The sequence below is a fragment of the Metopolophium dirhodum genome, chromosome 1 (genome assembly GCF_019925205.1).
Source record: "Metopolophium dirhodum isolate CAU chromosome 1, ASM1992520v1, whole genome shotgun sequence".
Taxonomy (NCBI): Eukaryota; Metazoa; Arthropoda; class Insecta; order Hemiptera; family Aphididae; genus Metopolophium; species Metopolophium dirhodum.
In genome coordinates, this window is record NC_083560.1 from 130,041,354 (window position 1) to 130,066,469 (window position 25,116).

General features: G+C 29.4%; 1 protein-coding gene and 2 non-coding genes across 3 annotated transcripts in view; all 3 read right to left on the reverse strand.

Annotated features, from left to right (window-relative positions):
* Positions 1-2,073: 2,073 nt before the first annotated feature.
* LOC132934939 (uncharacterized) overlaps positions 2,074-25,116 on the reverse strand; it is an 84,571-nt gene continuing 61,528 nt past the window's right edge. Inside the window, exons 2-8 of the mRNA XM_061001365.1 lie at positions 16,793-16,894; positions 16,098-16,201; positions 15,875-16,032; positions 8,216-8,446; positions 7,662-7,809; positions 5,549-5,693; positions 2,074-4,613 (exon numbers count right to left, since the gene is read on the reverse strand). Coding sequence (XP_060857348.1) covers positions 4,357-4,613; positions 5,549-5,693; positions 7,662-7,809; positions 8,216-8,446; positions 15,875-16,032; positions 16,098-16,201; positions 16,793-16,894 — 1,145 coding nt within the window. The 3' untranslated portion in view covers positions 2,074-4,356. The remainder of the gene's footprint in view (positions 4,614-5,548; positions 5,694-7,661; positions 7,810-8,215; positions 8,447-15,874; positions 16,033-16,097; positions 16,202-16,792; positions 16,895-25,116) is intronic.
* On the reverse strand, positions 17,628-17,699 carry Trnah-gug (transfer RNA histidin (anticodon GUG)). The gene has a single exon. It is a non-coding gene; the product is annotated as a tRNA-His (tRNA).
* Trnah-gug (transfer RNA histidin (anticodon GUG)) lies at positions 22,407-22,478 on the reverse strand. Its single transcript has one exon. It is a non-coding gene; the product is annotated as a tRNA-His (tRNA).

Sequence of the window (25,116 nt, forward strand, 5' to 3'; positions counted from 1 at the left end):
ATAAAATTATCTAGATGATTCCCCTAACACTGAATTTGTTATAACCCTCGGTTTGGCGTTATACGGTGATCGGCGATTGTGATGTTGGTACTTGGTTGTGACCACTGATTCGGTGGTACGACGTGTAGCCTCGGAGAGCTGGATAAAGTCCAGTCTTATGTTTTTATGAAAGTCGAAAAGCGTAAATCTAAAAGCCGTGTTTGAGTGTCTATAGCACAGTGATGTCCAACCTTTTTTCCTCGGTGTGCCACTTTGGTAAACAAATATCTTCGAGCGGGCAACCAATTATAAAAACTACGATTAATCGCAATATTAAGAGGACGTGACATCGTCATGTGTTGTCTCCGTCTTAAAAGTGCGTAACATATCAAGTTTCGTCATAGTCTTTTTATTAAAATATTTTAATTTTAAAGCGAGTTATGAGTATTTTAAAATGTACAAACAATTTACAATAAAAAGGCCATTGCCTAGATAATAACCTTGCATTTAAATTTTATAAGACGTTAATTCACTATAATTTGTATACTAACGGAAATAAACGTGATCTACTGAGCGTACAATTTGGTATGTTGTAAGACGGAGACAACACATCGTTCTCTTAATCTAACAAATAATAATATAATTTTTAAATATTGGAAAATGTACAGACGGAAAGTATAAATTCCGGAACGTATTTGTCCAGTGTAGTTAACCAGTATAGCGCAGGTATCCAATGTGACCCGTTACAAATTTTTAAAAATATAAAACAAAATATTTAAAAAAAAGTAACATTATCACAAAATACGGTTTTATTAATTGGAGGGCTATAATAGTGCGGAAAATATATGCCCAGACTGTACTGCCGCGGAATACCTTCGCTATACTGGCTATACTATACCTAAACATTAGACCCTCTTGATCATGTTACTCCAAATAGCTAAATAAAATGCTCCTGCTCGCATGATATATTAATATTATTTTGAGTTCTGAGTCGATTGTTTTAGGCGTGTCAATGATAATTTCAACTCGATTAAGTTTAATAATTGTTTTTTCAGTCGAGTTGACAGTTAACGTCAAGTCTCAATGGAAACGTTAACTAGGTGTCTATATCGATCAAGCTTAAAATCAAGTTAACAAATTTTCATTAACTTTATTTAAATTTTTCTAGTTTTATTAGGTAAGGTACCTCATTAGTATAAGGTAGGTTTTATACTGTACGTGTGTTATGATTGAACTCCTCCTAAACGGTTGGACCGATTTGAATGAATTTTTTTGTATGCGTTTGGGTGACGCCCCGGATAGTTTAGATTCACAAATCATCCCCCTAGGTCCAACCAGGGGATGTGCTCAAACGGGGATTTAGAGATTTACGGTGGAAATTTTTGTTTATAAATGGTTGCCATGGGTTTTAAAGCTATTATAATAATAATTATTAGTTGCCGTGAAATCATTATATTCATTTAATGCATTTCATTTTTTTGTACGCTGTGTTTTGATATTATATGTATCGCAATTACGTAAATATTGAGAGTATTATACTCACATATTATATATAAGTTACGTACTTAAAACAATGCCACGTCTTCATGGACGAGGAGAAAATATTGGTAGACAGACTCGGCATTCACAATAATTAGTCCAACAATAATTTAAATTTAAATTTGAACTTAAATTTATTTAAGTATAGAAAACAATTATTAATGTATTTTTAATTTGAACTATCATCAACAAAACAGAAGATTTCACAATATTCCAAACGGATAATCGGAATAGAATTGATTGACTATTGTTATACTAATATTTTAAAAGTTTCCTAAATCGTTTTAAGGACGACGTCACATGATAGTTTTTAAGGGGTTTTTATATAGGCAATTTTAATGGCAAATAGTGAGACTTAGTTTCGTTCAAAATCATGATGATAACTGATAAGTAATATTTTTCCAATACTGTGGCAACTAATTTTTACATCTTATAAGTTATATGTCAGTGAGTTTTGTATAGGTTATTCGATCTTTGATATACCACATGATATACCGAATGATGCACTACTATATTATGTGCCTGGTACATGTCAATAACATGAAAGTTATAATGTAACTGAACTATAAAATTTGTATTTTGTAAATTGTAAAATTACAGCAATTATTATAATGTTTAGAATTAAATTCAAAAAAGTAGTCATACATTACTATTAATACATTTTACTGTCTTAAACGTTTCTACATGACTTTATTAGCACATAAATCATATTATTATCTATTTATAGGTAGTTAGTAGCATAAAACAATTCGATTTCCGTATTGCAGCTAGCCGCTTATAATATATTTATATAGTTTTTAAATCTTATATATTGTTATAATATCAAATAGGTAGGTAATAAAATAAAATAGAATAAATTGGTACCGAGTTATAAGTAGGTATTGATTTTTGTATGAAACCGTATTTTAATATTTGAAATATTGAAATATTGGTTAGTTTGTCTAATATATAAATAAAAAAATATGAATTATATTAGAAAATTAATAATATTATTTATTTTTTTGTTTACATTACAAAAAGATTGATTTTATCAATCAAAAAATCATGATCACTTTACAACTAATATTATATTACACATTGACATTGACGTTACAAAAAATCTCTATAAATTATAGTGTATAGTTATTTTGTTTTAATATTAATAATAATACAACTATAATTATCACAGTTATTGATAAAATGAAAACGAATTTAGTTCAGATTGTACTAAATAAAATGTCGTAGAAAAATTGCACACTTTCGGAGAATAATCATAAGTCTAAGTTAAAATACATTCATCGCTTCGCTCAGAAACTAATATGTATATTATATTATGCACCATATTAAGTCATTATTACTTCAAAATTTAATAATAAATCGTTCAGTTTCAATACTACCTAATTAAGATGAATTTTGAACAATGTAAGACCCGTTATTCATAGTACCAAAACAAAACGTTTAACGATGGTTGATGAATCTTTCAACAAAAATGTTCTTCTACGAGTTTATAAAAAAAACACAATTTATTTTATGAGAAAATCGTATAAATAATTGCAAAGCAAAATAAATATTATTTGAATTATTAAAACAAAATGGATTCCAAAACAACAACTGTTTGTGCCGATTATATATAAAATCTTTCAAAATTACATTTTGAATGTATATTATGCTATTTATGCTCATCAGCAGGACTAGGGTTTTAAAGCATTTTTTTATGATCTCAAATACATAGCATTCAAAGTAGAAAATACATCAAGGTTTTTAAAATTGTAAAATGTTATTTTGCCCTTTTTTCGGTAATTTTTTAGCGTTATGGGCATTTTTTTAGTTTTATTGAATTTGTTTTGTTTTTATTTTGAATTTAAATACATAAAAAATGTTTTTTTTTAAAAAAAAAAATCAATGGTGAGTTTCAAGATTCACTTTTGAAATTCGCTTCCAAATCAAAAGGTATTCTTAATTTAATATATTTATACTTCAAATTTAAGTTTATTAATATTTAGCTGCCTACTAATTGTTGTTTTATGTAAATTAAAAACTAAAAAATTTTAATTTGTTAATAATTTATTTATTTATTAAGGTCAATTTTTATTGTAAGGGAATTTTATTAGTATATATTGGATCATGGTATTTCTTTTTGTCATTAAAATCCTAGCCTTGCTCATCAGTCATTACTCAACACCTATCCGTCCAGACTTTTCAAGTAAGTTAAGTTAAATAATTTAATAAGTTGTATTAATAATTATATAATGATATTTATTATTATTATAGACGTATATATAATTATAAATGAGTAATAATTCAAGTGTTTTCAATTTTCCAAACACGGTGCGATGTGCATTTCGAAAACATGTACTACCATTGTTTAGAGATTGAAATTTTCAATTTTTTTTTCATAATAGTCCGTGGAAGAAGTGCATAATGTTTAAACAATAGATTAATGATGGTCGTGTTAGGTACCTACGTCATAATATTTTTATAAGTTTTGAATATTTTATAATTCTTTACTTAAATAACAGAGTAGTCTTCTGGATTGTTAGTCATCGACAAAGTAAAGTTCACACCCCACGAAGTCCTACCCTCACCACACATTAAACAAGCTTTCATGGGGGCGGGGCGAGGCGGGAAATAAACGATTTGAAAAAACAAAAACTTTTTGCTTTTTGAAGGCTCCAAACAGTTATTGTTTTGAACGACAATACAGGCGTCATTATATTATGTTACGTATCATTAATTATTTACCTAATAATAATAATTATGGATAAAATATAATATAAATCACGAAAAAAAGAATAGAAAAGTTAATAAGGTTAGAGCGGTTAGTTGTGAGACGGCTGTGGGGGCGGGGTCGCTCGTCGTTCAGACGTCCATCATCGCGTCTCTTGCGATGGCCACCAGCAACAGCACGGCCACCGCGGCCACGGTGTGCGGTGCCAGAGTGTGGCCGGCGTTGGTCTCCAGCAGCGTGTACTTGAGCTCCTCGCGGATTTCCTCGGTGTCCACGCGCATGTGGTCAGTGCCGTCGGCGTTCCTGGCGCCACCCTTGGGCCTCATGTCCAGCGAGTTCGAGTTGGTCTGGTTCCGTTCGTCCGCGGTCGTGTCGATTTCCAATTTCACTGCGAAAACAACGGACAATGTTTTACTATCGTAATGATTGGTAATAAATAATAATTAATAAATAAAAATATATTTCACGCGTTTGAGGGTATCGGATGAGTTTTTACGGACGAAAACTGGAGGAAAAACTCGTTTATCAGGTGAAATTTTATATTTATACTTTCAAAAACGAACACTATTTTTATGCTGCAGGTCGGATGAAGACTTCACTAAACGTTTAATCATTTGTTGTGTTTGTAAAAATGTATTTTTACCCGAAGCCATTTAAAGTACATCAAATAATTGAGTAGAAAGCGTTTGAATATATAGTTTTCCTTTTTTAAATAAAATAATGATTTTTTTTTCTATTTGACGGAGAGTGATTCCTATTTTTTTTATATTATTATTATTTACTATTTATATCACATATTCTTATTGTTCCTAAAGGAACAGATTGTATATACCGTTAAAAAAAATAAAAAAAAATATTTCGCTTGTATAATCGATAGTAAATCGAGGACATTTCTTATCATTTGCCGTAATCGTAATTATTGGCGTTTTAGTCGCTTAACGCAATTGCAAACGTGTTTTTAAGGGGTAATGTATAGGCAAATACATTAACCCGTATGCAAGCATGGTAAACATTAAACATTTAGGTATACCGTAAAATACATATTATTAGCCCGTCATATCGTGATGAAAGAGCTATAGAGAAATAAAATTATAATATTGTTTAAATATTTTCATTTTCTAGCATATTTGATATCAAGTAGGTATAATCAATTGACTTTATGGTACACCAAAATTGTGAATAAATGTTAAATATTAATTAATAATAAAGTTTTTCAATTTTCAAAACGTTTTAAAAATTGTATGTGTGGTACTTAATAATAAAATATTCACCCGACTAATTAGATACTGGGGTTGTTTTCCAACATAAATACGTTGTTTTTACCTTTTTCTCGGGCCATTTCGCTCTTGTAATCCACTTTAATGAAAGTGGTCATGGCCACTTCAAACACCTTATTCGGGTCAGGTGGAATACCACTGATTTCTCGCCTCTTCCTTCCGAAACCAACTTTGCCGTTGCTACAATCCACCTAAAACCAAAGTTTTATTTTATACCGGTACTGTGTAAATTAAATAATGAAAGCGTTATCTTAAAATAATAAAATTAATTTTATAATTTTTACTAATTTACTTCTATAATATTACTTATTAGGACTTACAGTATGACTTATGACTTTAAAAAAAAATACCTAATCAATGTGACTGACAAGCAGCGGACGAGGACTGAAAACAAGTTTTCATAGGTCATAGTTCAATTAATTATTTATAAAATAAATCAAACACGCGCTTTTCCAGAATATGACCAATCAGTGACTGACTACTGCAGTGGCTATGTAATGGACATAATATTAAGTATTTTATAATATTATTTAAAGTAGAAAATCTTTAGATTAAATAACATTTAAAAATAATGCGTTTTTTTTAAACGATTTAACTGTAATTTTGTGTATTAAGTTTATGTTAATTCTTTCTTTAACCATTTAATTGAATATTTTGTAATGATAAAAAATTAATTTTAAAAACGTGTTTTACTTCTTTACAGACACGGTTGAGTGTAACGAATCATTATTTTTCAGTCAGTCGTCTACTGAATTGTGCAAGACAAAAATATAGTTTTATAATATTGGCTGTTCCCTAAAGTATTATACTATTATAGTATATATATAGGTAGGTTGTAAGTTTAAGAATTATTATAGTGGTAGAAAATGGTATCAGTAGTTAGTTATCAAAAAATAATAAAAGAGCCGTTAAAATATGTCAAAATACATATAATAGAAAAGTGTATTATTATATTTTACATTTTATTTGATTGTAAAGTAACGGCGTAAAAATATAATAAAATACATGTCCTAATTTAGATAAGACATATAATATAGTTTTAAATACTAACGAGATCAAATCTTATACGAATTGGTAAATTACTTTACATTTTGTTGTAACTTTATTTGTGTACCGTATTAAGGTACCTATACATATATAATGACACACGCGGGTTTATTCGCACTTCGTTAATCATGATTCGTTTTTAATGAGATATCTGTTTAACAAACTGTAATGTCATTAGGGCTTATAATGAAAGATTAACAAACAATGTAGATTACAATTTTTTATTTATTTTCAACGTTACATTTTTTTTCAATTAATGTCCGTATAGTTATAGTACCTACCTATATCATTATTAAATTTATTTGCGACAAGACGTGCATTAATTGACGCAATGTGGATGCTTGGGTGGGCAGCGCCAGATTGAGTATAAATGGAATAAATACCAAGTTTTTATAAGCTCTTTAATATTTAGCTCAAAAAGTTTATAACGAGTAAATCTTTGATAAATATACAGTGGTTAGATTTTTCTTGTTGATCTCGGGAGCGCATTTCTCTCATTTTTAAATATTTTTATTCTTATTCAGGCAATTCTTGTGAAAATAAATTATATTTAGTTAGACATTTTATCTTAAACAACATGTATTCACGCTCTTTTTATTTTTTTCAACACTTTTTATATTGTAATTTTGTAAATTGTTGTTATAAATTGAAACATACTGACTTTTGACCTATTTTCATTGTAAATGTATATGCGTAGGTATCTACTATACATTGTAGAATATAATATCCGTATATGTTTGAATTTTGAATGATCAAGTAGCCTATCTATAATTAATGTATTTTAAATAATTGTCGGTATATAATAATATTATGTCAAATGGTTAAATTAAATTTTGTTTAATAAAACAAAAAAAGGGGTTTACAGACGACGGAAATATAATTATATATTTTTAGAATATAAGTAGTTAAAAGTGCACATCATTATTTTTATATAAGTACCTATACAAATAGTCACAATATTACTATAGTCATCGTCGTTCGTCTGCAGTGTTCATTAAAACAACACGCGTCATATAATATAATTATATACCTTTATGTATATAAATTTAGTCATATTATAATATAGTATGTATACACAACACACATTAACGGAGTGTAATGTAAGTACTAACCCCTCTGCACTTGTCTAAACAGACGTTAACGGTGCCTTTGAACTGCACGTATGTTGACTCGGGGAACTTGAACGCCCTGAATTTAGCGGTCAAGAAATCGCCGTCCACCGTATTAAAGTTTTCGAACAAATATGGATCCACTGAACAGCTGTTGGTAAAAAAGTATACATATATAGTACGTACAAATAATATTATGTTGATTGATCGAACAAGCCGTTCTTAAGTTCTTTGTATAATACAAATGTTTTCAAATGTGTTAGCCCCGCACATAACGAGTAAATAAATTAACATTTATCTACATTTAGTTTATATCCATCATAATTATTACAATAATTATTGTGTTTGTCTTCTAAAACCATTATTATATAAACACTGTTCTCACTTCTCCGCCCGTGGTTTCAACACTAACAATTCAGAGGTTCAATGCATATTGCAGTACGCAGGTCCTATTCGTATCCTATAATATATAGTAGTGACAGGCACGGGATTCACCCCCCCCCCCACGATTGTTGTTGTGTACGTGCCCGAGTAGTGACATATCTATGACATCTTACCCGTTGAATATGATGGTTTCCTCTTGCGCTTTGGTGTCCGTCACTTGCATGTAGCTCACCAGCAGCCCATAGATTGGGGCACTGTCTTTGTCCAGGTATATTTCCATTTGCAACGGTGTGCCTGGGTTGACGTTGAGCTCGCCATTAACGATACTACCGCCCTGTCGCACGCCAACCTTAAGCATGGGAACAGGCGCGTTTTCCGTCAACGAAGTAGTGATCTCCAAGTCCCTGTAATGCAGTTAAATCTTGGTTATAATATAATATTGTATATAATATTGTTATACACGGTATCCGGTTAATATTGAACGTGATGAACGTCGACCGCCGGTTATTATTATAATAGGAACAAAGAATATAATATAATACTAGCTGGCACGGCAATGCTTTGCTATTCCTAAGTTTTTGCGATTGTTCAACTCCTTTTGGGTGTAACACGCTGTGGAAGTAATATCTTTTAAGTATAAATAACATTATATTTTAATCTATAGCCATCCCGACCCGTGAGATTCACTTGTGATTATGCGAGAAGTATATTATCAGGTGGACAATCTGCGGTAGATCGCGAACCCCGCGTAGTACGTACGTATAAGTGTATAATTTTATTTAACTCTATAGTACCAAAAAATTCAAAAATTGGTCCACCGAAACAGTCGTTCGAACTCGGTACAATACCTATGTACTAAAATACACAGCCCAGGCTTATCGCATTAATAATAATAATTATTATTATTAAAACCAATAGCATCAATTTATAAAAAAAAAAAGTAATAATAATATTAATCTCAAAATTTCTGTATGAGAACCTCCCCCGGGTTGGAACTCTTATTTATCTTTTTTCGCGAAAAATGTAGCCTATCTTTTTTCCGGTCTAATCTATCTCTGTACCAAATTTAATCGCAATATGATGAACGGTTTTAAAATGCATAAAGGACATAGGTCCTTTTTTTATCTTTTATATATGTTTATAGATTATATTATTATACAGTCAGTTTTTTATTGTATTACTTATAATTTGTCATTTTTAAAGCAGTAGATTTCTTTATGTTAAATGGATCACTCCGTGGACCGTACATATACGATATTCGATAAGTACAAAATACTAAAAGGCACAACTATGTAATATTATTTAAAAAAAAAAAAAAAAATATTTTTCAGCGCAGATAGAAATGAACAGTACAAATATAATACATACCTACGTAATAGTTATAATAATTACACAATGAACAAAAAACTTGAACTAATTAACGGCGAGGGATAAAATTATAAGCAATATTCTAACAAATTACACGTTGAAATAATGTATTTTGATTAAAATATAGATATAATATATAAATTATTTATTTTCAAATTAAACTTTTGCGTCTGCTTTTATTATTTCCTAAATAACTTATTAGTTTAATACAAGGCTGGGCATTAACGAGTTACAAAGTTAAAGTTAAGTTAAAAGTTTATTTCACTATTTCAGTCTATTTTGTTTTCATGTGAAAAAAAAAATATTAACTCTGAATAATTGTTAAACTTAAAAATATTATTTTTTTCCAATCTAATTTATTAAATAGGTAACTATTATTCTTTTATTAGAAACGAAAAACTTCAATAAAACACATTTTATATGGAAATACTGTATAAATTATAAAGACTATAGTCTTATATCATTTAGTATTGGGTTGGTAAAAAATAAAGTATTCTAGCGTTGTATGAAAAAAATTTTAATATAAAAACTAACTTTAACTTTTAATATTTTGCTATTGCGATTATCTTAACTTAACTGAGTTATAAATAACATTAACTAGATCATCCTTGAACTCTAATGCACGTATAAAAGTGGATCAACATTATTTTTTATTATCCTTTTTTAACTAGGTTAGGAAAAATGTGAGATTAGCCCTTATAGACTCAGCAACATGTTATATATATATCGTGTACCTATATTATTATGTATAGGTACCTATTGACTATTGGTATATTATACATAATTATTAGTTATTATATTATAGAAATACAGGATCATACTAATTATAAGTATAGAATCAGGCATGGTCTTATTCTCACATAAATATTGTGTCGTAATCATAAATCGTGCATTTATTATTTGAGATGTTTTGAGTCAGTCTTGAAGTATTAGATGACAATGCCACAATTATTGTCTTTAAGAGGCCTGATGCCAGTTTTTTAAATTTTCCGCAATTCTATAAAATTTTAAAATTACATTTTATATTTTAGTCGCCACCTTAATTATGATACTCTTCCACTAATCTACTACCCTATTTAGGAGAGAAGTTGATAGGGTTTATTAAATTGGAAAAAAATGACTTCACGCTTATAACTCTCAAGCCTTGTAGAATTGTTGGATTTTATAAAAAAATTTTATATGAAAGAAGAAGACTTCCTATACATACTGCATATCAAACTCCAGTTTTTCATTTTATTTAAAACAATGGTATAATATAATTTATAAAAAAGCGCTTAGAATTGTATTATTTTTGAAGACATATTATAAAGTTTGAGATTAAAATATTGGAAAACAGAGTTCGGTGTGGCCTTTTACCGCTCAAACAGTTGAATGACCACTTTATTTGTATGTTATTGTATTTTTTATTAAGATATTAGGATTATAATACAAATCAGGATTCTTATAAAATGATAATGACTAATGACAGTTACGTGATACGAATTATTGTGATATGATGTATGTGGTTACCACGATTTATTTTTATTTTATATTTTACTACAAAATTTGGATTAAATAATAATACTTTATTTTATATTTATCTTGCTTTCTTTATATAATATTGTGAAAAAAATCAACAGGTACACTATAAATTGAATTTTAATAAAAATTTACCAATTTTACCGTAAATTTGGTAAATTACCAAAAAAATTTTTTACGTAAAATCCACATCTCTATTTAAACACATTATCTGATTTCTCTAAAAAAAAATTGACAACTTAAAAGTGAAAGGCTTCAAAAAATATAACTTGCTTTCGAATTTTGTTAGTAATAATATAATGTTGATTTTCTAAAATAGGTAGTTCAGGTAATTAAAACTTTGAAGTCATAATAATATTATAATAATTACAATAAAATACCAAAATGACAGAACTATACAGGATGTATCTTATGTTATTGTACGCGGGGGTTTTTAACGATTGTGGATCGATGACATAGAATTTTGTTAAAACGAAAAAAGCCATTTTATTTTATTTTTAAACACGCAGGTGAACCAATAGCAAAATCAACTTTATTTTTCCAAATGGAAACTACTATATTTTTTAATGGATTCTGGTAAAACTTATTTTTCTGAAAATGTTGATGGTCAAATCATCAGTTTGGTTCGCTAATTAAGTTAATGCCCACATTTACTTTAAAATAGAACACTGTCAATTCAATAGACAATTAATTACCCCTCTCGCAACTCCACCACATGGAAACACAGATGGACAGTAATTGTTGCTGTGGTTATGTTTTTGTTATATATAGGTACTTTCATTATATCTTATTCAACAATACATAATATTATTTCACTGGATGAAATCGAAAACAAGCTGCTATAGACAACTATATAATATTGCCGGAGGATAAAGATCAAACCGGTATTGTCTACATTGCAGCTTATATAGACCTATAGTGATTACTGATTTTACATTTATACCTATTGACAATTATAGTATCGCCTATATAATATACTTTGATTTTTACCGCATATCCGAACGATACGTACAATAATAAAATATATAAATGCATTATTATTATATTGTTAACGATCCGCAGTGATCAGTGGCGGGTATACACGTACAGTGAGCATAAAAACAAAGCTCTTAATAATTATTGCCTAAATGCGACTTAGAGGAGAGGACGACGGCACAATTTTTTATTGATACAATTTTGTTTTGTACACAATGATCCAGTTCATACGATTATATTCGTTGAATAAGTATTACTTTGGTTCATTGACTTATTTGTAATAAACGTATTATTTATCAAATTTATAGGGCTAGCGACTTTTAGTATTTTCATATTTTTAAACAATATCAGCGAAAAACAATACAATATACTGATACACAAAATTAAAGTACTTTCATTACTCAAGGTTTATATTTAAGACTTATTTTATATATTACGCGTTTATGCATATTTGATCCCAAATAAGTGCATATAAATAGGTTATGCACTGTGGTAAAGTATTTTATAAAAAAAAAATTAATTATTTCGTTATAGCTGTTTTGTTTTTGGAGATTATGGAATAAATCAATAACCTTTATGCGTTCATTGTGTATAAAGTATAAGCCACACATTCATGGACGTTTTCCAAACTTATTTCTGTGTGATCCCAAAAGTGCGATATATCTTTCGACCCTCTTCTTATCACCCACAAGGATTATTTTTAAGTGATTACAAATAAGGATATAATTACTAGTTTTCACAATTTTCCCAACAACCTATACGCCTAGGCACCTAAGAGTAAGCGGTAAGCCACATTTTACGCTTCGAGAATAATGATATAATAATATGGTCGATTGACTATCTATCCTCTATACAATATACCTATTAATGTAATATTAGATATAAACAAATAAATTACACACGTCAGCGGGCACGTGCGATCGTGTGGTAAATCAGCGAAGTGTATCGTTAAATAGAATTGCCTTATTATCATTGTAGAAACTCTATATAGTTGCACGCCTTAGTGATATATACCAACTGTGTATTTTGACAATTATTTCGAAACTGAACCACATCTTCACACCGCAAACGATTTGAAAGACTATATTATTATTATGTGGGTATATTAATACGTTATAGTATACAATATTAATATGACTACCTATATACTATTATGTATTCGTGGTTTTGAGCCGAATCGGCTGGGTTAGGTTAGATCAGGTCTTAGGTAACGTAATCGTAAACAAACCGTACCAAAAAAAAAAAAACAATATAATATTATTTTTTCTAAATTCGTTTCGAGACGAATAATAATATAATATATCTTCATTTGTGAGGATATTGTTTTTTTACTATTTGTGAAACTTCAAAATAATAATAATTGTATTATTATACAAGTTACAACTGATAAAATATTCAAATCTAACGCGTATTGATAGCATATAGGTAGGTACTAAGGTACGTATACATAGGTAGGTAATAACACGTCAACACCTTTAGGGTGCTAATATTAAAACTAAGTACCTACCTATTATTTAATAGGTATTTTCAATTAAATAATAGCCATATTAATAAATATTAATAAAATAATAACTGATTTACACGTAATAGTAAGTAGTTAATGATAACTTACATTACGGAGGAAAGCATATGATTTGCATTAAAATTTAAAAACATGAACTAAAACAGTAAATTGTATCCGTATTGTTAATAAATCATAGTAATCATAGTCACTAGTAAGGTAAATAAAGATATATAATATATAAGCAAGGATTAATTAAATCATGTACATTGTGGAAATATTGTGGTACTGTTAAAAAATTGTAAAATGATAGTAAATATAATATTAAACTTGTCAAAAGTTACCATGGGTTAATGAATATTATAATAAAAAAAAATACCATCAGCATTTTCTGTGAATTCCCGAATGACAATTTTCCTGAAAAATAATATCACGAAAACCGAAACCCCAAATCCATTTTCCAGAAACACCATTTCACGAAAGCAAAAATCTTTATTAAAAATGTTATTATTAGGTTATACCACCTGCACCGTTTTCCCCTATGGATTATAGGTACCTCCACTGTGGAAGTCACCTTCAATCAGTTATTTCATGTCATATTTTATTTTTATTATGTATACTACCTTCTAATTAGCTTATTGTTCATTTATATGTATAACAGATGGCCAGATATAACAGATATAAGAATTTTAAGAGAAAAAAAAGGTTATAGCCTTACACATGCTACCTCGCGATAAATAAAGTTGGTTCAGGATTGCATTGGGGCAAACAATGTTTTAAATATTTGATTTTGGACTAACGATGCTGCTTGGTGGCTAAGCAGTGTACAAACGGATCAGTCCCCATACAAAAGTGCCATATAAACAAAGGGTTACCTATAGCTTATAGGTGAATATAATATTTATAAATTATAATACACTTGCTTGAGTCATCTTCTATTGATCGACATAATAAAATAAATTATAATTGAATGTTATATGCTATTGTTGGCCCAAAATCTAGTCGATCATCCGTCGGGCGTCGTCGAGTTATCGTTAATCGTTATCGTTATAATATTGTTATTACTCGCTATTCAATATAAGGTATAATGCCCTTACCTACTTAAAAATGTTTGACTACCACTTAAAATTAAAATTATCATCGATATTCCGTCGTCACGTTATCTACAAAATAAGTACCTACAAGATAACTAATATACAGATAATATAAATATTACACAGATACTCACGTCTATTCTATAAGCTTACAAAATATATTATTATCTATTCTAATGTTATAAAGCTGAAGAGTTTGTTTGTCTGTTTGGTTGAACGTGCTAATATCAGGAACTACTAGTTCGAATTGAAAAATTATTTTTTGTGTTGGATAGTCCGATAGTCCATTTATCGAGGAAAGCTATATACCTAGGCTAAATATAACATCACCCTACGATATGAGCGGGGCATCAATGAAAAATGTTGCAATATATTATAAAATAGAAGCCCCTTTTTTGTGTGTACGCGCGTATCTAGAAAAGTACTCTGCGGATTTTAATACGGTCTTCACTAATAGATCGGTCGAATCACAGCGGGAAGGTTTTAATGTATAATTTGTCTTGGAAAAATTAATTGGGTGGCCAAAAATAATCTATATATATATATATATTAAATAAAAATTAATGTCTGTCTGTATAACCTTTATGAATTCCTAAACGGCTGCAGGTCCGATTTTGATGAAATTTCTTCTGTGTGTTTGTGTGGTTCCCTGGATGATTTAGATTCATAATTGGATCCGGTCCGTTGCTAAAACCGGAATTTTGAGATTTACGAAGGAAATTTTTTTCTATTTTACTATTGGTTATAGAGGAATAATTAGTATAAATTAGTATTTTTTTTTATTTGTTTGTTTGCCATAAGTTAATTGATCAAGCATATTATATCAAATCGAATATTCGCACATTGCCAACCAGGTGGCTGAGTTGTACTTACTGCAGCGAGTTACACCCAAAAGTAATTAAACAATTACAATTTTTTAAAGAGTTGTCATATTTCATGGGCAACGAAGTTTGCGGGATCAGCTAGTAGAATATAAACAATATTCGCTAACATTTTTGTAAAATCGTATTCGGGAAATCGTACGTTAATCCGTTTAGCAAGATGCCAGTGTAGTGATGTGAAAATAATTTTTTTATTTTACTTCGTGGCCTAGGTATGTATTTCCTAACATCTCAATATCAACATATTTAATTGCATACTTACAACAATAATATTTGTATAGAACTATAGGGTACATATTATACTACATAATATACATTCATTTATTATTATAAATTCCGGCCAATTATCGATAATTAAAATTAGTCATAATAATATTATGTTTATAGGTAAGTATGTATAATCTTATCCAGTGTTTTCAAATTCGTCAATAATTTATTGTTTAGATACAGCCGGACCCTAAACTTATACGCGCACACATACAACAATAAACTTACTCTGGCTCTTGGAATCCGGCGGGTAGCACATTCCTCTTGGCTACTGTGTGATTTTTGTTTCCGGAAAACCAGCACTTCACATTTACGAAAGACTTGTGCTCGTAGTTTTTACCACCGTCTTTCTCTATGACTATCTGATGATAGTACGTGACTGTACCCTGAAAATGCATAAGTTTTCCGTGTAGAATTTTCGAAAAACTAAAGAAATTTTCCAAACCCTTACGGTTCCTTGATTGGTCACTTTGGTCAGTCCGCATTTGAACACGTCTTGTAGAGACAATTTGAACTGAATGAGGTTTTTTTCGAAAACCGGTTGGCAAGCGAGCTCTGATTGTAATAAAAAAAAATTGAAGAATGAAGTTTAAAAATTGTGTAAAAAGTAGATATTATATTATATACTGCATTTTCACATTTACTAAAAAAAAAATACTACCTACGGCTCGCCGCAACCGACACAGAGCAAATAATATTGGCTTTCGCTGTTCTTAAAGAACGTTTATTTGTATGAAACTATAAAATCTACTATTGCACTATAATTGCAATTCGTCATATTATATAATGACTTATTGTGCATCTACCTCATGTACCATAAATATATTTATATACATGGGCGATCTATACCAGAGTATAAGATAATATCTATAAGATAATATAGATAATAAATACTAAAATGTATCTTTAATAATATATATTATAAAACATAGTATTATCATTATAATAGTGCCTCGAAACAATTATTGTAATAAAACTGGATTTTTTACTTAGGTACTATGGTACTTATACGTACCATATTATAGCATAAGTAATTAACATTTTTTTTTTTTATTAAATATCAAACACTATATTAAAACTATGGTACCTAAAACCGTTCAACTTCAACTTTTAGTAATAAATTAACAATGATTATACATATATTACCTGGATAAAATTTCATTTGGTTCAAATAAATGCTTTTAATGTCATCGGTTTTCTTGACATCGACGGTCATGTAGTCATTGTCACAATTCACTTTGTATTGAACTGAAACAAAAAATTTAATTTTTTCATTAGTTTTTATAAACCTATTTTCATTTTTTTACAGATTTATATAAGCTATTTAAATGCATACAGTTTTTGATTAAATTAAATTAACTATTATTTTACCTTTTCGGCTCGATATTATAAAAATAAAATTTCAAAATGTGTGAGGGACAACTAGTGTTTCATTATAACTTACAAGCCTCTATACAAGTATCTATTACAAAATTACAATTTATAATAACAAATTAACAACTATCTTTATAATATTATTTATCTATAACATGAATTGAGATAATTATATCTACCACGATTTAGACGATAATTTATTATACTTATAGTTTTATTTATCACGAGATCGAGTTAACGGCGTATACTGTATACAATATGTAAGGTGGGCATTTATATACATTCTTCTCTGTCGAGCAAGTCTTCCGCAGTGGGCGGGAAATAATAATAATCATAACATCTTACCTGCGAGCTAATTAGATATTGTAAAAAAAAAAATCATTTATTCAAACTGTTGAAATAATTTAAGATAATATAATACGATTATTATTCCAGCGATAGGTAACAACGGTGGTGGGTAGGTATACTACGTGAAAAACAAGCGGCGTGACTGTCGGAAAACTGTAACAACAATGGTGATGGCGACGATGACGGTGCCGGGCGTGCGGGGGTACACGATAATAATTTTCCGTTCGTTTTTCCTGGATATTTGTGCAAAAAGATTTTGTGCCGTGACCAGGATTCGAACCTGGGTTATTGCGGCCACAACGCAAGGTCCTAACCACTAGACGATCACGGCCGGGTGGAAAATATCTCCATAGTCTGTGCATATAAGGAGCGCGCTGTCGGCGGAAACTGTTGTAGTGAAACGCGCGCGATCATAGGTAGTACCACAATAAGTATACCATAATGACCATCATAAGTAGGTATTATGCAGGTATATAGGTAGTGTAAATTGTTCAAACAGACGTGGAAATAATAATAGTGGGTCGTCATACGTCAGCGGATAAATTGCATGATAATATTTATAAATAATATTAATTGGTATATTATTATTATAGTTACACCGTGCGTGGTTAACCAGTTACCGCACAATATATAGGTACCGGAATAGTAGAATATTTTCAACTAGACAGACCGCGGTCTGGGTGATTATTATGGCTACAGTGTTACCTAAACAATGTTATTATTAATTATTATTTAACTTGGCGAATAACAAGACAATTTTAAACACGGACTACACGGTCCACACGGAATACAATGTAATAGCACCCTTATTTTAGTTTGGTACCTATTGTCATCAAATAATTTATGGAAAATATTTTTATACATTGTTATGATTACTTACTAATATTTGATGCTAAGGCTTAAGAACAATTTAAAATATATTTTTTGTTTACGTCATCGTTATCATTAATTATCGGCCTTGTCGTGAAATAATAATAATAATAATAAATTATCATCCCGTGAAACTGAAATTCATCAAATCATGAACGATATAATAAAATAAAATATTATAATAAAATATTCATTATGTCAGTTTTAACTTTTATTATTATTCATTATTCAAGTACTTAGCTCTTAAGTAGGTATTACTAGTATTAGGTTACCAATTAAGTGGCATTAACCTGCTGCTATAAGTTATAACTACCTATAATATCATCCAAAATATGTAAATAAAAAAAAAAAACGATAATTATTGAGAGACGATGAAATATTGGTTATTACCAGGCACTGTAACTATAATGTTATGTGCAATAACAACTTTATTAAACATATTTTTTTGCATTCGGATGTGGATTTTGTAAGATATAATAAATTATACAATTATACATTAGCACAATTTATCTTATATTTATTTAATCGTAATTTATATATGTGTGTTAATTAATATTAAATAAAAATATGCTAATCTCGTATTTATCTTTTTAAGATTAATGATATATCTACATATTATGCTATTCGCCTATTTTTATAGCATATAATGGATACAATTATTAAATTATTTTGAAAGTTTTCGAGACACAGCTCAATAAACAATAATAGAAGATAGACCTTAAAAATACGGACTTACAGTAAATTTATATTGACAAATTTCACAATGCCATAATTTTTATACGGTAGGTTTCCTCACATATTTCAATCATTATTGAATTCAGCATATTACAACAAACAGATATTTTGAAGAAAAAAAGGTGTTATTGGTAAAGTAGATTTGTTCAATTTATGTTTTATAGTAATTTATATAGTCATTCGTCATTAAAAATAAACTTATTGTAAAATGATAGGTATAACGTATAAATTATAATATTTTCCCCACTTCGAGCCTTCTAAGTAAATAGATAATCAAATTATTAAGTAAACAAAATACAGGATTTATTAATTACACCTGGATAATTGTTTAGTAATTTGTGCAAACTATAATTTAATTGACGAGTGACGAGTGGAAAAATATATTATAATATTAATATTCAAGTATATAACTTGTATATCGTAGAATATCAATAAATTATCATTAAACCTATGCGTATACAATATCATTATGATCGACGGACATACACATATTTTCATCGTGCATGGACATGGCGGGCGTGTGCAATTTACTTGATAACTTCGGACAGGACGGTTAGGGCAAACTTACCAACAATTTATGAAAATGGATACCTTGCACATTTATGATTACTTCTTCGATCACTTTATCGGTAACTGCAGCCTACGCCTACCTGTATGGGTATAATAATAATAATATGGTACCTATCAAAACTGTTGATTTTATTGTTATACTTATTATATATTAAGTATATAAAATATTTATTACCCGGACTTTTGCAGGCAGGTGGTATGGCTACTTATTGCTGTTTGGGCCAGTAAAGTGGTATATTATAATAAGTGTATATATATGGCAATATTATACATAAATCAAAACTCACAAGAAACCGGTTTTATTCAGTTATATTTATATTAAATGCGCATGCATACCTACCATATAAGTGAAACATATTATGATTACACATATTTTTATGTGGTTAGGCATAGCAATTTCGATAGTGTTCGTAATTTTTTCAAAATTTGAATATTGCGTATCATGTGCACTAAATAGGTTGTGAATTAAAGCATAGAACCCGATTGTGTACGATTGACCTTTTAATGGGAACACGATTGCAGATATATTTGTCGAATAGCAAAGGAATCTGTCAAATGCGGCAGGATTGCGTTTTGAATAGGCCTCAACGTAATCAAATTTATAATTACCTATACAATTTTCAAAATAACAAGATAAAAATTAAATGGTTTTTTGTCAGCTTAAAAAATCAACGATGTTTTGAAAGTAAAAATTAATAAATTTGTAGTTTACTCAATAATCAATCACTGAATACCATGGTTAAACATCATCATGAAAATAGTAATTTAAAAAAAAAACGGAAAATGGTTCAGAATTGTTTACCTAAAGCTAAACTCGTCATAAAATTTCAAAATAAATAGGTATAAATATAAATTATATTACCGTACAGCTGTCACCTATTAATATCATATACACTTTGGTACTTCTCACGCATTGCACATATTTATCATTATTTTTTATATATATTTTTTAGAAACTGCAACGAACGAGTCGTAATAAATGAGGTCTGTGAACTCTCAGCAATATATTTATGCAGGTATGCACTTCAAAATGACAAAATGTACGGGACGATATGCAAAATAATGCGTTAAAATGTATGTATAATGTAATGATGCAATTTAGTGTATACATCTATTTAAGTGAAAAGTGTAGTTGGTATTAAATGGAGGTGTTTTAAAATATGATAGGTTAATTGGTTAATAGCACTCGGTTGGTAAGAACTAAGAACAATGAAAACATTTTACACGTTATAATATGATAATATACTTTAGTCTATAACAGTGTATAATGTTATTGATATTATCCTTATAAGTTATAACACATAATAATAATATAACATGAAAATTATAACGTTAACGTTTATAACCATTTATTTATATTTTATAAACATGCTATCTCAATTCATTGTACTGTGAATATTATTTTTTTTATAACAATTGCATTCCTATTTACGGCGACACAAAGCAGGATACCGGTTACTAATTAAAAATGAACAACAAGGCGTATATTATCTCTGTTAGGAACTCCGAACTCTTATACAAATTGTTTTAACATGCCTTTATTTTAGATTCTGTAAGTGGAGCATGGAATGTTTTGGTTTACAATGGTTTTTATTTTGTACGACGCTATTTTTTAGACGGACAGTTTTCATTTTGTTACCTAGTAAGTTACTTTAGATAAGTCGATTATCACAGGTGTTTTCCTAGGTAAGACTTAAAAGTTGGGTAAAGAAAATAGTTGAGAATAAAATACGAAACTAACAAAATTAGTTTTGTTGATTTCATTTTAACTCAGGAATTATTTTAAGAGACTTTAATTCTCACAGAATGTTGTTATTGGTATTTTTTATATAATCATATAGACATGGAATAATTTCCAAAAATATATTACAAAGAAATGTTATTGATGAGATTTTTTCATTCAACAAGGTGTAAAAATGGAACTTATTATTTAAGATCATTTTTTTTTTATTTTAACATTTTGAATTAACCGACTAATTTTAGTATATTTTTATTTAACTTGAAACTTTCTTTTACCTATACTAATAAGATTTGGCGCATTTAGAAATTCTGATTTTTGAACTCTTAAGTATAAACTATAAAGGATCATATTTTTAAATAATAAGATTTTGTATTCCATTTAAGGAGTGTCCTCTATTAATTCCTGTGGCATATCGCATATACCAACTATTTATATAGATAATAGTCATACAAATCGAATATTTAAATATGACTATCAGATTACATATTAGACAGTTAATAATCATAGTATACGCGGATATAGGTATAGGCACCACTTTTCAGAATTCGATGCAAGACGAGATTGTATGTAAAAAAATTGAATGCAAACCTTTTAACGACCTACCTACATATTATGGATATATTTCACAATAATAATATATATAATTACAATATATTAGGTATATCCGAAAATAGAAAAAATTGTTATTCCCAAAAATTCATAAAAAAACGCACCTATTATGTATATATACTGTACGGGCGTAAAGTCTTCCTGACGTACGACGGATAAATTATTATGAGGAAATCAAAAATAGACAAATTAACAGACATACGCCATACACAATACACATTACACATAGGTACTTATAAAACCAATACGTTCCTTTATCCTCGTAGAATGTAAAAAAATAATTATTTGTCATCTAAAATATTAAAATAAAAATACGTATTGGAATTTTTGCATGCCAGCGTACAACTACCGCCACCTCGTCACGACGGCGGCAAGTGGAACGCGCACACCGCCGGAACCGATTACATGCCGTCCGTCGCTCAGGTTTCGTTATTGTTGTTTCCACCGTAAGATCTCTAGTGGACCACGGCTTTCCCTAGCCGGTTTTCCGTGATTTTCTGCAAAAATGTTTTGTGCCGTGACCAGGATTCGAACCTGGGTTATTGCGGCCACAACGCAAGGTCCTAACCACTAGACGATCACGGCTCGGTGGAAAACCTAAGGAAAATCCGACCATATAATGTACGTCGATGACTGTACAATTCCCGCATCGATAGTAGTAAAATATCAGTTATAGTGTATGTTGGATCCCAGTACGGCCGATGTCGCTAGTCGGGAGTTTTCCGATAGACCAACTCGCGCGTTGTTGTCCATTGTACCGCGGTTGCTCTCGGTAATTACCGCGACCTAAAGTATTATACGTATTATAATATTTACTATAGTACCTATAATATACTTGCATCGTGTGTGCCTTATATTATATTGTTTTATTGATGAGTTGTTATCTTAGTCCTCGCGTATTGGTATTGCGTTATTTCTCGTTGTATACTTGCGACCGATGAATCGTTTGACCGATTTGGAATCTAATTAGTATTTCAGATTTATCCAGCAACAGTGGCATGAGGATTCCCAGGCTTCACAGAGCTTTAATATTTTTGCATTTGTGTAAATCTTTTTTTTTTTTTAAACTGATTATTTTCCAGATAGTCTTGTAGCAAACATCTCCGGTTAGTTGTCCAGATTTTAATTATTTTATGATCATATGATTAAGTGGTACAAGTCATACCTACTAAAAATAAACAATTAAAACAGACTTGTTTTCTACGAGCATATACTGAAACACGATAGGTTAGGTTAAATCTACCTACCAGAGGATGTTCACGATATCATGGCTTTGGTTTCTTGTCTTGAATTAACGAAGCATGCGTGTTGATGTTATTTTAATTGTGTTTGTTTCGCCTACAACTCGTTCTAACGCGGAGGATTCGTTCAAGATTACTATCGAGGCTGAGGTAAATATTTGGGACATTCCTGGGTGATGTACCAATTATGTGTCCGATTGCCCGCTGCGTTGGTCACACACGGGAATGTATTTAATTTTTAATTAAACGCACATGGTTGAGAAATGAGAATCGAGTGAACTATTCTAGCTCAAGCAGTAATTGATACTCCTATGTGATGTTTAAATGTATATGTTTATTGAATGCCCATAAATAATTACATAGGCATAAGGATACCATATGACAGCGTCTTTTGTAATCTATACTTGACATTGTTAGATTTAGATGTCTCACTCAATTTGTTTTGGCTAGATTCCTACATAGATATCTTACACACCTAACACTAAGATTATTTATATACATGTTTTATTTTATGATATTTTATATGATTAAAATTAAAATTTCACGATTTACCAACAACTTTATAGTTTGATGCCAATTTCAATATTACTCATATATTCGCCCGATCGTGGCTGTAGGTAAGCCTGCAGCACGTCGAATATTATAATTTATAGGTATTCCAAAAACGCCTGTTTTTCAAGCACTGTTGCAATATTATTATAAAATTAACTAGTTTTATTTGTATTATATTATGTAAGTATATAAAATTCTTTTATATTCGAAAAAAAAAATGGTGGTACCTACATATTATTACAGTTTTAAAACTTGAAAAAACCCTAATAAAAAGTTGTATGAATGCCTTACATAATACCTATACGATATAACTAGACATATATTTTTACAATTATTTTAAGTAAAAAGCAAGTATTTATCACACCAAATTAAAGACAATTTGCTGTATATAATTTCGTATCATCATATTTTTTATCCGCTAAAAACACCTAGGTACCTATATATTTAGGTAGGTAATAGTTTTAGGTAAGACCGTCATGTACAGCTATATTTTCTTCTGTATCGAATGGCTAATTAGGTTTTATAAAGCGTTCTTGTACAAAATTCATGAATAACAATATCAAATTAAAAAATAATAATAAAAAAGTAGTTATGGACAGGATATAGTGAATGGGTAATGGGCACTCGTCTCGCTTCGCTCAACTCGGATCAAGCCAGTGAGTTTACCTATTATGTGTTATTATCATTGATGATAAATAACTGAATTAAAAAAAAACGATTCCTAACTGGATTACCTAAAAATCCTAAAGATTTTGTTAAAAAAAAAGAGGTTGTACGCCGTAATTTTGTACCTAGTTCACTAAAAAAAGTTTTTTTTTCAACTTCTGTTTGTGTTCAATTTTCAATATTGTATGAAAAGGGTATTAAAAAGGGTATATGTATTATAAAAGTTGTAATAGTTGTATGAAAAATTTGATCAACTTATTGCTTATCGTGAGCAGATTTTCCGGAAAATAATAATATTCGAAAACAAAATAGTTACTATATGAAATAGTTAGGTACATAATATAGTTTCTTTGCCAACATATATTATGTGGGCTGATAAATATTATATCAGCTGTCGTATAATATTAATAAATTAGTGTTATTCTGTAGAAATACGAAAGTCAAAAAGGTTTAAAAATATAGGTGATACTCTATAGTATTATAGATAGTATTATACTCTATAGGACTATAGGTATATTTTGTCTTAATAATGGCTAAACATTATCAAACACTTGAGTATTTCAAGATCATAATATTTTTCGACGTATTCATAAATAGTTAAATGTTAACAATTACCTATAATAGGAACTTCAATACTTTATGCGTTATACACAGTTTGCTACATATTATAATATATCTATGAACTGTCAAATGTCAAAAAGTTAATAATTGTACACATTTAAAAGGACCCTAATCAAAATTTACCTACAGTTTCTGATGTACGC